This window comes from Physella acuta, unplaced genomic scaffold, assembly GCF_028476545.2.
Source record: "Physella acuta isolate Inbredline_101_S28 unplaced genomic scaffold, ASM2847654v3 ptg000049l, whole genome shotgun sequence".
NCBI classification, from domain to species: domain Eukaryota; kingdom Metazoa; phylum Mollusca; class Gastropoda; family Physidae; genus Physella; species Physella acuta.
Window position 1 is genome coordinate 317,291 of NW_026731569.1, and position 16,125 is coordinate 333,415.

At 36.2% G+C, this 16,125-nt stretch overlaps 1 protein-coding gene across 1 annotated transcript in view; it reads right to left on the minus strand.

The window, feature by feature from the left end:
• The window catches only part of LOC131945070 (dynein axonemal heavy chain 8), a 186,071-nt gene that overhangs the window by 71,070 nt on the left and 98,876 nt on the right, over positions 1 to 16,125 (minus strand). Inside the window, exons 58-62 of the mRNA XM_059306046.1 lie at positions 9,890 to 10,012; positions 7,820 to 7,950; positions 6,371 to 6,524; positions 1,372 to 1,536; positions 943 to 1,169 (exon numbers count right to left, since the gene is read on the minus strand). Of these exons, the coding sequence (XP_059162029.1) occupies positions 943 to 1,169; positions 1,372 to 1,536; positions 6,371 to 6,524; positions 7,820 to 7,950; positions 9,890 to 10,012 (800 nt within the window). The remainder of the gene's footprint in view (positions 1 to 942; positions 1,170 to 1,371; positions 1,537 to 6,370; positions 6,525 to 7,819; positions 7,951 to 9,889; positions 10,013 to 16,125) is intronic.

Consider the following 16,125-nt stretch of genomic DNA (forward strand, 5'->3'; position numbering starts at 1 on the left):
CGTTTGAAACATAGGTTAATTGTTTTCCATCAGAGCTTTAGGTCAGCTTTATGACTAGGCTATATTTAAGTATCGTGTTTCGGTTATGCTTTAAGTTGAATGTAAACACGTCTTTTTTAACAGTGAATTTGTTTTCGTTTTAATATTATGAAAATATGTTAATTTAAGACACATTAATGGGATTCCCATTTTTACTTCTATCTAGTCTAATCTAGTCTAGTCTAGTCCTGACCAGTCCAGTTTAGTCCAGTCTGGTCCAGTCTAGTTTAGTCCAGTCTACCCCGTTGTGTGTATTTGTATTACCATTTTTTTTTTTATTTTGCGTTTATGTTTGCGTTTGTTTTTTGTTTGCGTTATTTTTAAAGTATTTGCGTTTGTGTTTATACTTGCGTTTATATTTACTCAAACGTATATAATTATATATAGACCTTTAATTGGAAAAATTGTATATTCTTAAACCTGAGGCAGCGCATAGCATAGGCTGCTTAATGAGCACAAGTTGAAGTCGAACTCAAATGCCAGTGCAGAATCTTGCCGGTACGGCTAGCTTACATGTATATAGCAAATTTCCGTATAAGCTGTGAAGGGGTTAGTTTGTAAAGTGGCGGTAGGCTGATAGGCCAACATGTTTTGGGACACATTTAAATTAGTGTTTGTTTATTTTATAATGTAATTTTTATTTTCAATGTTTTTTCTTCGTATAAACCTAATTGTTGATCTTTTTAAAAATATATTTTGTCCGAGAGGAGGTTTGAACTTGTTTTTGTTTTTAAATTCTACTACATTCGTATTGAAGAAACCAGTAAATCAATTTAAGGTACTGTCTATAATCATTGAACAAACAATTTCACGTAGTGCAAAAGTGTGATGTGCATTCATTGATCATACTCCTTGTCAAATACCTGTAAGTGTTTGCACAAACATGCGTTACGTCTAACGTACCTATCAAAGTATTCTATACAGACAAGAGCGACGCCATCGTGCACCGTGCCCATGATCTCGATTAGATTCCCTTTGACATCATTGGTTGCCTCCATGTTGTACGGCCCTAGGAAGTGGGTGGCCACAGCTACTAGGGCCTCACGAGGCCATTTGCTAAACCAGTCCATTGTACAGCCGGATATCAGTCCTGGGAACTTGAGCGAGCGCATGCGGAATTTGTTTCCCACCTGTGCATGAACATTAGTTCTTTAGAGACAAAACTATATTCTAATTACCATAAACAAAAAGAAGGTATATTGTTTTGTTTTCAATAATCTAATGATCATGAAACTTAAAAACGTGGTATTGTTTTATCAATAATCTAATGATCATAAGCTACAAAACGTCTCTGTTTTTTAATCAGCTAACTGGTCTAGTTAATTAACTTACGGGAGAAAAGCACAACACAGTGTGCAGATTGGATCGAGCTCGCGACATAAAATACTCGTACAAATTTTCTTGAGTTGGCGGACGCTTCGGAAATTCTTTTTTCATAGGAGCTATAAGTTCACCCGAAATCTCATCAATTTCATCTCGAGCAAATAGGTTTGAAATCTGGAAAGTGTTAAATAATAATTGTATCCTCTAAGTCAGGGGTTCCCAACTTTTTTTTTTTTAATCTAGAGCACATTCTAAAATATCGGTAGGGTGGCGGGCACCACCTATTTTAAATCGACAAACTCCTTCCATAACTTGTCATTTTCCCATAATTTATTTTCTTATTTTCTTATAGTCATAATGTATTAAACAAAAATGTTTCAAAATAATAAAAATATTTGGCATTTTTTTCAAATTGCATTCACACACTGAGAAATGTATTTACAAAACGTAAATAGCACAGTCTGGCTCGCCGCTAAACAAGTTGGGACAAGTATCGAACATATTTAATAAACCTATAGGCAGTCAAAAAAATTAAAACTGTAACAAATGAATACAAATAAATCATATTTTAAAATAATTTTTATGAAAAAAATTCTGTCTCTGTCGAATAGTGAGAGGCGGGCACATACGAATCGCTCAGCAGGCGCCACGGTGCCCGCGGGCACAGGTTTGGGAACCCCTGCTCTAAGTATTACATGTCTTTAGTTACCATTCCATCTTTTATTTCACCAGCCCACATGGGTTGAACAATTTTCTTAAAAGTCTAAATAAAATGTGCTGACAGAAATGGTATTATAACCTCGACTGACGCAGGGCTTATCATTTCCTGATTTCAAGAGCTCGACTGACGCGTTATAGTACGAAATCAATAAATCTTATAAAAGGTAAGAAAAAGAATCTTCAATTATAGCCTCTGCAAAAACATACGGTTAGTCTAAAATAAAGTGTGTGTGTGTGTGTGTGAGTGTGTGTGTAAACACGATAACTTGAGTACCGTTACAGCTAGGTTGGTGAAATTTCGGTAAACGGAAAAAAAGTCACAGGAAAAAAAAACACAGAAAAAAAGTCACAGTTTTTGCTAGGAAAAAAAGTCACAGAAAAAAAGTCACAGTGGAAAAATTTTATCGGAAAAAAAGTCACAGAAATAAAGTCACAGAAAAAAAGGCACAAAAATCTTTTAGAAATATTTTTATTAATTTGTTAAGAATTGTAAAATTTTGTATGTTTATTGTTGTGGTTTGTATTTTTTGATAGCATAAATTATTTATAGACGTTAAAAGCATTATGATTTATAACAATTGTAAGTAAAAATACTCTAAGATAATTAACACAACAATCTCAACTTTTATTGCGTAGGCCTATTTAGTTAAATACGCGGTAGAAAAGTTAATTATAAAAGAAATTTAGGCACATTTTGCCGCAGGCTATTCTCTGGTCGGCCTCTCCTCAGTAGGCATTGTCCAACATATTCTGTGTTGTTGACGTTATGCGTCAATGACAGCCTTTGAACCTTGTCGGCTTTCTGTTTTGATCCTAAGTTTTGTTATGTAATGAGCATGATAAATGTGGGCAGTAAAGGTGGTTGAACTAATTATAACAATTGTTGCGATGAGTTGAGGGCAGCAAGTCAGATAAACTTACCATTTCACGGTAATTTAATATTGGTATTTTTAAAAAAAACACGATGAAAAACGTGGACTTAGGAGCATTCTAAATGCTACTAATCTTAACTTTAAAATAATTACAATCTACATACTTCATAATAAATATTTTTAGATGAATTATAAAAATTACTATGCGTATACAGCCTACACACATTACATTACATTTAATTAATCCTAAGTTAATTTGCACTCTCTAAATATTTAATACATACAAGTATTAACAAATATCATGCAAATATATATTTGTGACTTTTTTTCCTGTGACTTTTTTTCTGTGTTTTTTTTTTTCCTGTGTTTTTTTTTTCCTGTGACTTTTTTTCCTACAATCGAAATTTCATATATAAGTCTTATATCAAAAATCGTAGATCCGTATCAACTTTTGAGCGATCTCCGATAACCGAAAGTGGAACCTTTTCTACTTTCAATTTTTCAAAAGCCTATACCTTGAGTGCTATTTCAGATAGATAAATGAAATTTCACATGTAAGTAAAAGATCTAATTCTCTGCCTTCTGACCAATTTTGAATAATTTCCGTTGAACGAAAGTAATAATTTATGCTATTTCCGATTTCTCAAAAAACGCATGTCAAATTATAAAGTACTAATAATATTGCGCACTATTAAGCACATTTTGTTTGGCGTTCACTTGGTGTGCAATTCTTTTTTCTACGAGATTCTTTTCCATTTTAAAAAGTTTAAGTAATTAAAAATGGATTAAAATAATGTCTATATCCCGATTTACCATTCCCTGTTGTTTTATATAAGAACGAGCTGACCCGCGACGTAGTATACGCCGCCATCTAGTTTTTTTTTTATTTTCTGCCTATCAGCAATTCATAATTTGTCAACTCAACACTATCCCCTCCCGCCCTTCCACCCCTTCCCTCCCGTGCAGTGAAAGCAGCCGTTGACAGACAAAGAAAAGATCAATCAGAAATTGTTACCTCCCCTTCGTTTCAAATCGTTTAATACTAAATTATCTGCCCCTAATAGCCGTCACTAACCCGGCTCTACGATTGTAAACATTCGGAATGAACCACAGCTCACCTGACAGGTGGGGATTAGGGTGGTGGCTAAGCTGCGTGGCATTTTCTATGGTCTTCATATAGATCTATATATAGATATTCGAGAAAGTTTATGGGAGATCATCCCGGTTTATTTCTCAGGAAGTGCATTAGATTTTCTTTTGGGGGGGGGGGGACACTGTTAAAAGTATGTTTTCTATATAAATTCCATTTCGTTCGTGGTTTTTTTTTTTACATCACCATTCAATCAGCACCTCAAGTGTTTTGTTACTTCACTTCTCAATTTCCAAGTCATTATTTTTTGTTCACCAGCGCTGGACGTGTTCACTGTATGTAAAGAACCGCACCCGCGGAAAAGGAACAATACGTTAAAAAACTCTTAGGAATTGAAGATCCTTATACTGTTATTGACAGTTTCGTGGATAATATAAATATGTGGCCGAAATTTCTAAATAAAAATACTGTTAGTAATATTGTTTGCGTTTAAAGTTTAAATAGACGAATCTGATCAAATGCAGTAATATATTATAGGTTATCTACTGTAGCAAACGTGAGACCACTTAACTCCTACAAAACCCACACTACAACGACTAATATAATTCATGGGTAATAAACCACAGCCAATCTGGGTAGCATGTTATAGTTCTACAATTTAAGACCCTTATAATCCAGCAGGGAAGTGATCAGACACATTAATACTGATGTTTAACCCTCATGATGGCCAGCCCCCACCTTTTTCTAGCCCACAATAAAACCAAAGAGGAGTCAGTACCACTGCCCTCCCCTGAAAATTTCTCACCTCCGTGATACCCAGCCCCACAGAGATAGTATCTCTTATATAATTTTGACCCTCAGGGCCCAGCAGGGAGAACAAAGGGGAAAGTCCCACTGCTCTCCACTCAACATTTCTCACCTCGATGTCATGTTATGTCATTTATAGCACACGTGGCTTATCAGGGGAAGCATTAAAGCAGATTAGTTAGTACCAGCCCTTTTTACATCCAAGAATTTTAACTCTGGACAGCTACACACTAGTATACTAGCTACACACTAGGTGCCTACTGTAAACTACTAGACTGTAGGCCCTATGTAGACCTGCAATTGTATCCATTGTAGACTGGGTCCATTGTTATTAATCTAAACCGTCTCACTTATAATGTTTCTAGCTTGATTTGTTTCTTTTATAAACAGGGGATTTAAAAAAAAAATTAGCCTAATCACTAACCAAATAATAATAATGTGGTTAATTGTTGTTGGCTGGTATGATCTAGATTCTACTACTAGGCTACATAAACTTAGTAGACTAATTACTAGATATGCATTTGAATTTAATTAAACTCAGTCCATAATCAGATACATATTGCTGTAAAAAGACACAAAGTAGGTAGGCCTTAGTAATTTATTAAAGCCTTCTACTACAATAATATCAACTGCATGCTTGTATAAACTTTTAAAAATGTAATTAAAGTAGCAGATTCTAGATCTAAGTCTAGTCATACAATCTATTTCAATTTTAGAAAATTTCGTTGGCTAAAAAAATGATTAGATTATAGAGCGAGATTTTAGATCTTAGAGACAACTAAATGCTTTATTATTATGAATACTTTTGATTTATTATGGGGGTATTTTGAATGGAATGTAGATCTAAATTTTGTAATTAAATTTAAGTAAATAAGTAGATTCTAGATTCTATGTCTACCCAGCGGAGCCAGTCACTCTAAATCCAGAATCTAGATCGGTGGTCCGAATTTTGTTTACGCCATGTTTAGAGCTAGATTCTAGATCTAGATATTAAAAGACTATTATTACTATTAAATCTTATTATTCTTATTATTACTTTTGACTTTGTCTTTTACTGATAGTATTTGTGAAGGTGGAGCATATTTGTTTTATTAATAGTTATCTTTTATAATTAAAATGAAGTTTATTATTTTACTGTCCTTACCTGAAACAAAGTGTCGAGAACAGATTCGCATGTAATTTGCCGCTGCTTCACTCACACCGCTGCGATAAATATTGGCTAAAAATTGACGGCGTCTACGTTCTGTTAACCGTCGATCTCTATCATCTTGGTTTAACATAACCCTTGGCAGTAGAAATAAAGGAATCCCTTTAGATCTGCCACTTCGAGTATCACAACCTTTCACCGCACAGATCACCATTTTGAATGTAGATCTGTACACCGCGATGGCGGATGTTTACATTCACGAACGGACGTGACGTCATATGAAAGGACTCTATTTCATTACTTCCTCACCTCTTATTGTCTTTATTATTATTTCCTCGCATTACCACTCAATTTCTTTCTTTATTTCCTTACCTCGCCTGAGCTGAGAACATTGTTAATGTACTCTAGATAGCTCTCATCTTTGATCTCATTATCTGTAAAGATGAATGTCACTCCTTTGCCTTGTTGTCCCGACACACGGTACAGAAATTTTAAGTCATCCATTAAGTTGTTTATGTTATAAGCCCTAAAAAACATCAGATAGAGCACAAAATAGACATTGTCGTTTTTGCTATAAAAAAAAAGGACAATGATTGCTTAATTTTCAAATGGTTGGCATCGTCAGAAAGTCTCTCCAATGCAATCAAAAATCACACACACACACACACTCCAACGTATATCAAACATCACACACACACTCTCAAATGTAATCAAACATCACACACACACACTCCAACGTATATCAAACATCACACATTATCTTCAATGCAATCAAACATCTCACACACACTCTCTCCAATGTAATCAAACATCATACATACACCCTCCAATTTAATCAAACATCACACACACACACTCCAATTTAATCAAACATCACACAACATCCCTCCAATGTAATCAAACATCACACACACACTCCAACATATATCAAACATCACACACATTATCTTCCATGCAATCAAACATCTCACACACTCTCTCCAATGTAATTAAACATCACACACACTCCAATATAATCAAACATCACACACACACACCCTCCAATATAATCAAACATCACACATCTCCAATCTAATCAAACATCACACACTCTCACAATTTAATCAAACCCTTTATATTCAGTGTCTAAAGTTATTTTGAAATATTAAATTTGCTCCGAACTTTTGAAAAAAACATTCGTTTACTCGATCCAAAAAAAATATTTACGTATTCTCAGTCTAATTAAAAACAAGTTAATAAAAAGTCTAGTGACAATTTAAGCGCAATTTCCTTAATTAGTTTTTTGTGACCGAACGAAAGGATATTTTTGAAAACTTTCTTCTGCAATATTGTTCTAAATTATGGCAGGAATCGATTGGTAAATGTGGTAAATGTTTCAAGTCGCTAAGTGGTCTAATTGCCGAGATATGGGCCAAAAACTGCATTTTTTCGAGGTTTTTTGGCTTTTCCTGGAAATCCAGGAAGGTATTCCGGAATCGTTTTGGCCCACAATCATCCTCGGAACTTTCTTAACATATTTGCTTTTGGAACTAGTCCTCGATATTATTCGGTGAGGAGGAGATACGACATAAAGCTGCGGACACACATCCACCCATCCATCCATCCAGAAATGACGAGTTAAGGAAAATGCGCTAAAAATACGTTTGCTCGTTCCAATATAAAAAGAAATTACGCTTGTCCGTCAAATTAAAAAAATAACGTATGCTTGGTCCAATTTAAAAAAAAATTACGTTAGTTCCGTCCTATTAAAAAAAAAAAAACGTTTGTTACGTCCAATATAATTAAACATTAGAAGTAAAATAAAAATATATAAAATCCTACTTAGTGATTGTAATCTGAAAAAAAGTATAGCCCGCAATGAAGGATGCTAGTTTTGTTAGTGACTGTTTGCCAGATCCTCCTACTCCGACTAATAGTGCCGCCCCTCTAGGTGTCCGAATTACACGTGAAATCTAAGAAATAACAAAATATTGAAGAAGCCAGGATACAAGGTTTCAAAAATAGCATCTCAACATCACAAGTCATACCGTCCGGAAAGTTTAAATAACATCTCAACATCATAGGTCACACCGTACGGAAAGTTTAAATAACATCTCAACATCACAAGTCATACCGTACAGAAAGTTCAAATAGCATATCGTTTGTTAACCAAATACCACCAGATTTAGAAGATTATTACAACTCAACCATGGTTATTTCTATTCTGCTGCCATTTACTCTATTCTACTCAATTCTGTTCTACTGCCTTTTACTCTATTCTACTCAATTCTGCTCTACTGCCATTTACTCTATTCTACTCAATTCGATTCAATTCTACTGTACTCAGTTCTACTCTATTCTTCTGTATTGTACTAATGGCCCCTCCGCTGTATTCCACTCTACTCCACTCTACTTCACCCTACCCAATGTGACGTATGCTGTGGTGTGAGTGTGGTGGGGAGTGTTGTATATAGTGTGGCATGAGTGATCGAATTTTGAAGGTGGGTGCGTGCAGTGGGGGTGTGTTCTGCGGGTCCTGCTGTATAGGAAAGTGGGATGTTGCTTGTGATGTTTTCTTCTTAAGATACACGTTTTTTTGTTTCTTGGGATGGTACGGGGTGTGGGGCGGTTATTGGATGGGGGTTTTGGCGGGTGATGTGTGTTTTGTTTGGATGTGTGGTTCGAGGGTTCATGCTGCTGAGTTAGTTTCCCGTTTTGTAATTTGTTTCCCTCAATTCATATGATTATTTGACACTCATACTTATTTTACGGGATATTATTTAAACAATCAGACGTTTTGTGCCATTAAAATGTATCATTCTGTTCACACCTTAACGAACTAGTGTCTGCAGCTTATATATATATATATATATATATATATATATATATATATATATATATATATATATATATATATATATATATATATATATATATATATTCAGCAAAGTGGTCAGCTGCTTGTTAGGTCAGCTGGCGGTACCGCTGACGCTTCAAATTCTGCAGGCTGTAGTGTAGGGCGAATAGATCATGGAAAGAAATGCGATCAGCCAAAAATCCATGATCATTGGGTGAAAACTAACCGCGACTGACCAACGCCTTGTGTAAGCTATATATAATATATTTAAAAAAATAAACCCTACATGAAAAACCGTGATAATTCTTGAAGTCGTAGAAGAAGCCCCTCGGGTAACGAAAATAGCGGTGTTCCTTCGCAAACTGATTATCGGCTGTCTAAAAACATGGTAAATTTTTGTGAAAAAAAAAAACGGTAATTTTTTAAAAAGCTTTATATTGTACTAAAGCTCTGTGTGTCTGGCTAATTTTTAGCATAAGCCTTGGTAATTTACCCAGACATAAAGTAAGTATTTTGTCAGATTCTCCCCATTCACCGAGTGCTACCAAATTAAAGGGAGTGAAATCTTCAGAAGCTGTACATTGAAAAAAACCCAATGTCAAAACCTTTTGTTAATTCTTGAGGTAAAAAAAAAAAGTTCCCGGAAGGCCGTTAAAAGTTACCAGATGCCGTATATATAAACATAGCACATTTGTATGAAAAACCTAAAATGGAAAAATACTGCATAAACCCTACTATAATTTTCCTTAAAACATCTAATCACCATCTAATTAATCATTTAAAATTCAGGTTTAACATTCATTAAAAAAGATGTTTGTAATGTGCGTAAATAAATCATTTTTAGTACACGAAAGTACATGTCAGAAACAAGAAAGTCTATTACTAATTTTTCATTTCGTTCAGATGATGAAAACTATACTACTAAAGCGAACAAGCAGGCAATGCAAACTGATGGTGAAAATAACGTGTCTTATGCATTTTAGGAACATAAAAAAATACACAAAAAATATAATACAAGCAGCTAAAAAATAGATATGTGTATTAGTATAACAAACCTTCATCAGATGAATCATAGCATCTTTAAAGAAAACAAGATCCAAGTTTGACCCTCGGACCTGTTCATTGTAATCCTTCATATAAGCTTTTAATCTTAGTTTAAGAATGTCGTAATCTTCAACCTAAATGTACAATCAAGCATTAGTTTAGCTTTCTTGGTTAAATACTACACATCTGCAAATCTAAACTAAATATATGTATATTATATATAAATTATATATATAATGTATATATAAATCATATAGGGCCTATTATATATATATGTTACGGTCAAAGCCCGAAGTGCGGCCAAAGCGCGGATTGGCCGGCCAATCCGCGCATTGGCCGGCCCTCTTGGCTAAAGCCCGAAGAACTTAGCACTAAGATCGTATTTCGTACATTGGCCGGCCAATGCGCGCACTGGCCGGGACGTACTGACCAAAGTCCGAAGCGCTTAAACTTGACAGCGTATTTTGTACATTGGCCGGCCAATGCGCGCACTGGCCGGGATGTCCTGGCCAATGTTCTATCTAGACTAAATTGTGATCGCCTTTTCATTATTCTGGGTGCGTTTTCATTGAGAGTAACGTATTGTTTAGCTCTTGTTTGTATAGCATTCTATATGCAAGGCGACATGGATCAAAAGGGCCGTCAGACCATGAAACAGACATAGCAGATGGCTGTCAAAAGAAAAAAAAATGTAAATCCATGTTAGTTTCCATATAAGGGCTCTAGATAAAATAGTTACTGAGGAAGATCTTGAGAACATTGAACAAGAAATGGAGGTTGCCATAAATGCAACGACATCCTCAGCTAACACATCTACTGCCGTGGCGGAACGTCCAGACCAGTAGCGTGACAATAATGTGGCCAACAGATTCTATATAGTTTGTGAAAAACATTGTAGTGCAGCTCATTCTTTTGGATCCTGTGGCAACGATGTCCATGCTATTTGTGGAATACCCAATGAAGCAGACGAAGGGTAAGGAGGGAACATTACCTGCAGATTGTGTCACAACAAACAAGACATCATGGAACACAGATCAGCAGCTCATACTGGCTTGCAAACTCAAGGTTCTAAGATGCTTAAAACATCAAATACAAAATTTAAAGATGGTGAAGTGGGTGACAATGTACGCATCCGTTTTCCAGATGTTGACAGAGGTCACGGTGATCCCCGAAGCGTGATTGCAGTTGTCATGAGCGTCGAGGGCGGTTTCTACAAATTAGGAACGGAACATGGTGTTCTAAAACAACTGTATGCTGGAAGTGAGTTTTCAATTCTTCACCAAAAACTGCTCTTATTGTCGTCAGTTGGCACTGATAAAAATCACTACGAACGATCGCACCTTCACAATCATTGACTGGGGGCCAAGGCTACACTCGCTGCAATTGCACAACCAAGTGCACAACAAATCGCTGCAAGTGTAAAAATAACAAGCTGCTATGTAATTCTAAATACCATAAAAGTTCAACTTGTTGTAAAAAATGATGATATTGATAGATTGAGACTATAGTACAATAAAAAATTTGAATGTTTCTGTCATTTACTTTAATTAATAATCAATAAAGACTTAATTTCATGATCCTTACGGCATAAAAAAAAAAATCTGCTCATGATCTTCTAATTCGGACTTTGGCCGGTCGTCCCTAGCCAGATGATCTTCTAATTAAGACTTTGGCCGATCCACCATGGCCAGTCCACGGAATGGCCGGCCAAAGGCCGAAATCAAGCAAAGTTTCGGACTTTGACCGACCGATGGGAGGCGATATTGGCCAATGCGCGGATTGGCCGGCCAATCCTGCTCTGGCTTCTGTGAAAAACCTTTCTGTTAAAGACCATTACCTGTGTGTTTAGTAATCATCATAAACCCGGCATTGCCCACCCAAACCACAACCAACCAAAACAACAAAACGCAAACATAACGCTAACACAATTACAAATACAAACGAAAACAAAAACCTAACAACAAACACAACCACAAACACCAATACAAACACAAAGAAAAAACAAACAAAAAAGCAAACGAAAACAAAAACCTAACAACAAACCCAACCACAAACACCAATACCAACACAAAAAAAAAACAGCGAAAAAGCAAACGAAAACAAACAAAATCCAAACGCAAAACCAACCAAAAACACAAATACAAACCCAAACAAAAAACCACAAACAAAAACGAAAAAAGAAAGAACAAAAACGAACCAAATCAAAACGCAACCACTAACGCAAACCCACCTAAACACAAAGAAAACACTAACGCGAACATCAATGCCCGGGGCGGAATCACCTGTTTTAGCTTAATGAACGACTATAGTACCCCAACTTATTCATAGTCTTTTGCACTCACTTAAACGAACGCGCCTGTTTCAATTTAATGAACAATTATAATACTCCAAGCTTATCCGTAAAATACCTACAACATTTGCACTTGATCAATCCCCACTAATTATGTAATTATTTTTTTCCCAACACCAAAACAAAGTAATAAAAAGTAAATTATTTTCCACTAATGCAATGGTTTTATAAAGGGAAGTAATTGTGTTTTCCTAATTTATCAAAGGGAAGTAAGTGCTATAGGACTAAATAAAGACATAATTAGAATTTTTGTAAAAGATAATATTTTTTTAAAACTTGTGTTTAATGAACATGCCGACAATTATTACTATAATTTGAAAAATGAAAATTATTTCCCAACACTTTCAATAGTAATTTTTTAACTCATAAATTTAGACAAATGCGCACGATAATTGTCTAACACTTAAATCCATTCAAGACCAACGACAAACATATGCGTTACATACAGAATTGAGCTTTATATTATATATATATATATATATATATATATATATATATATATATATATATATATATATATATATATATATATATATATATATATATATATATATTGTCACTTGTTACGACCACCTGGTGTTTGACCTGAGCTGACCCGTATGTTGGGGTAGCGATCTCACTCTCATCCAACAACCTGGCGGTGGTCAGAGGCTGACCAGTGCTGGCCGTGGGAATCTTTGGGTCGTGACGGCCACACCGCTGATTGGTTCCACGCTGTGGGCGGTGCATACCTGGTGTCTTGGGCACTCGGCTGGTAACGGCCAACAGCCCGTGATGTATGGCCGGGAAAGCCTTCCTAAACGGACGGAACCGAGGGGACGGTCATATCTGGACCTGACCTGGGCCCAGGCTCTATTAACAAGGTTCCCACACTAGTCGGGGAGGGGATGAGACTCCAGGATATTAGGAGGGTGAGTGGTTAGACTAGGCAGTCAGGGCATAGCAGCTCACCAGTAGGGACGTGTAGTTGTACATAGTATTGATTAGACTAGGTGTTAGGATTTTCATATATTGTATCTTGGTGGCGGTTACTTTTAAATATTGTATCTCTGTTGTGAGAATTCAACTTTAGCTATTATTGAAAGGTGTTCATTAGTTTTAATGTGTGTTCTTGTCTACCTCGCCTCTTCGATCGAAAGGTCTAGGGAGATCGGGTCGTAACAATTGGCGGCTATCGTCCGGAATAGAATAGGCAACGAGTTGACTAGTTTCTTTTGATGCCATTTTCAGTTGGGGGCTCAAGAGCTTGTGTTTTAGTTTTAAGTTTTAAAAGTAGTCATAGTAAATTTGTTCATGGAACCAGGAAACATTGAGTAAGTATCGTGCTTATCACCTTTGTATTGACACTGAGTTTATTTTGCTCTGTTTTTTTTATGTTGGTCCAGTAGAGCTGGAATTTTATTTTTTATTCAGTATAGCTGGAGGGATTAATGCCCAGTATACTTGAATGTTTTTGTGTGGTCCAGTGGAACTGGAGTTTGATGGCTTGGTCAGTATAGCTGGAGGGTCAATTCCCAGTACACGTAAGTAAGTCGTTTGTGGTCCAGTGCAGATGGATATATTTGAGTTTTGTTTACCCAGTATAGCTGGTGTTTTCCAATTGAAGTGTCAAAGGTGATAGCCCTACGTTTAGTGTTTCGACTCTACTTTTAGTTATGAGAGCATTTTTTTTAAGTTGACCGCCACAGTTTAACTTTAACAATGGACATAATGAATTTTATAGAGCGTCCAACATTGGGGGTGTTAGATAATTGTAAACGTGTAGAATTAGTGGCCATCGCGCGCAAGTTAAATATCTCTTTTAAAGCTGCATCTAAAAATCGGGTGATGAGATTGTGGTAGAGCTAGTGAACCTTGGGTTGTTAGAAGAGGAGTGTCTGGACACCATTGTACAGAGTGATCCTACCTCTGAAGTTGTTAAACTATAGGAACTCGAGTTAGAGAGTAAAGCTAAGATGGAAGATATAAGGTTAGCAGTAGAAAGAGAAAAGATAGCTTCCGAACAGGCTATTAGGCTTAGGGAATTACAGCTGCGATCTTTCTCCTCTACATCTCCTCCTATAAAACTCGCTTCCTTACAGTCTAGTGTTCCGAAGTTTAGCGAAGAGGATTTAGTTAGGTTTTTCAAATCATTCGAGTTCGAATGTAGGAGTTATGATTGACCCTAAGACAAATATACTACACTACTTAGCCCTGTGTTAACTGGAAAAGCTGCGGATATTTAACATCCCTTAGCCCTGACATTCAGTCAAACTACCAGCTTGTTAAAGAAGCTATACTGAGAGCTTACGAACTGACACCAGAAGCTTACAGAAGCCAGTTAGGAGTCTATAGAAAGCTCTAGAGGAAACTCACGTTGAGTTCCTCTACAACAAAGAAAAGTTTCTTTACAAGTGGTTGACTGCTGAAAATGTAACTACCTTTGAAGACGTTTGCTCCTTATTCCTACTCGAAGAGTTCAAACACTGCCTTCCAGTTCGAATACAAATTCAGCTGCAAGACAACGTGGTCAATTCGACTCGTCAGGCGGCCGAGATGGCTGATAACTAGACGCTGAACCACAAGGACTATTATGAGACAATAATACAGGAAGGTTTTCAAAGACCAAACCTGGGTAGAGCAGGTAACTCCCCAGGCCAATCTTCATTGCAGCAGCCAGTCAAATCTGCATCGCGTGAAGTTATCTGCTACTACTGCCAAGCAAAAGGGCACTTGGCTAGACATTGCAGTAAACGTGTGAAGGACATTAGGGTGAACCCAACATCCTGTTTCCAACAAACGAGGGATCACCTGGATTGGGATCTCTATATCACCCGAGGTTATGGCTGTATTGAACAAATTGGGAGCCGTTAGATGTACACAATTCTGGCGTTTGCATCATAATCCCAGAATACACCCAAGAAAAGACACGCGTCGAGCCTGCCCCTAAGGCCATTCACCACGCCGTGAATGCTCATGTTGGTGTGGTCGGTGATGGTATCGCCAGCCGTGACGCCATATCAGCCGAAACATTGCAGAAGTTCCAGCCATTTATCTTCGACGGATATGTGTCAATACCCGGAGATGCATCGCCTCCTCGACCCATTAAAATTTTATCGCGACACCGGTGCCTCCTTGACCTTGCAGTACAACCCTGATGCTACTATCTACTTCAAAGTGAATTAGCAGATTAGATGGCAATTGCTTAACTAGAGTCGTAAGATTATGATATCATCTGTAGCCCCTTACAAGTTGTACAAGAGCAGAAAAAAGATAAAAACTGTCATATATGAGCGCCTAAAAGCAAGTCATGCGAACGAACGCGGCTGAGACAGAAATTCTCGGTTCAAAACGGCCATGTCTGCGGTTTGGCTACGACACCAACAAAACAAACTATCTTTTAAAACCTGCTATAACCCTTAAAATTTTAACAAAACTCATTTTAAAACGCTACAGTATAGTCGTAGAGAGTTTCTTCGCACAAATCATTTTTAAAAAAAATTGTATTAGAGCGATCAACAAATAAATAATCAGTTTTTGGTCTCTCCTGTAAAATATACATTTAGTTGGACGGTTTGCGACCGAGACCATCGATATATATATATATATATATATATATATATATATATATATATATATATATATATATATATATATATATATATATATATCACATATCCTAAATACTTAGGATATGTGATATATATATATATATATATATATATATATATATATATATATATATATATATATATATATATATATATATATATATCACATATCCTAAATATTAGTAAAGGTATCCAATAAATACTAAAGTGGCCCACGCTTTCTTTGTAGTTATTTAAATAGTAGTGTATAATTTATTTTCTCCTTTTTAGTGCATTATTACATAAAAGCTTGTTATTAAAACGTTTT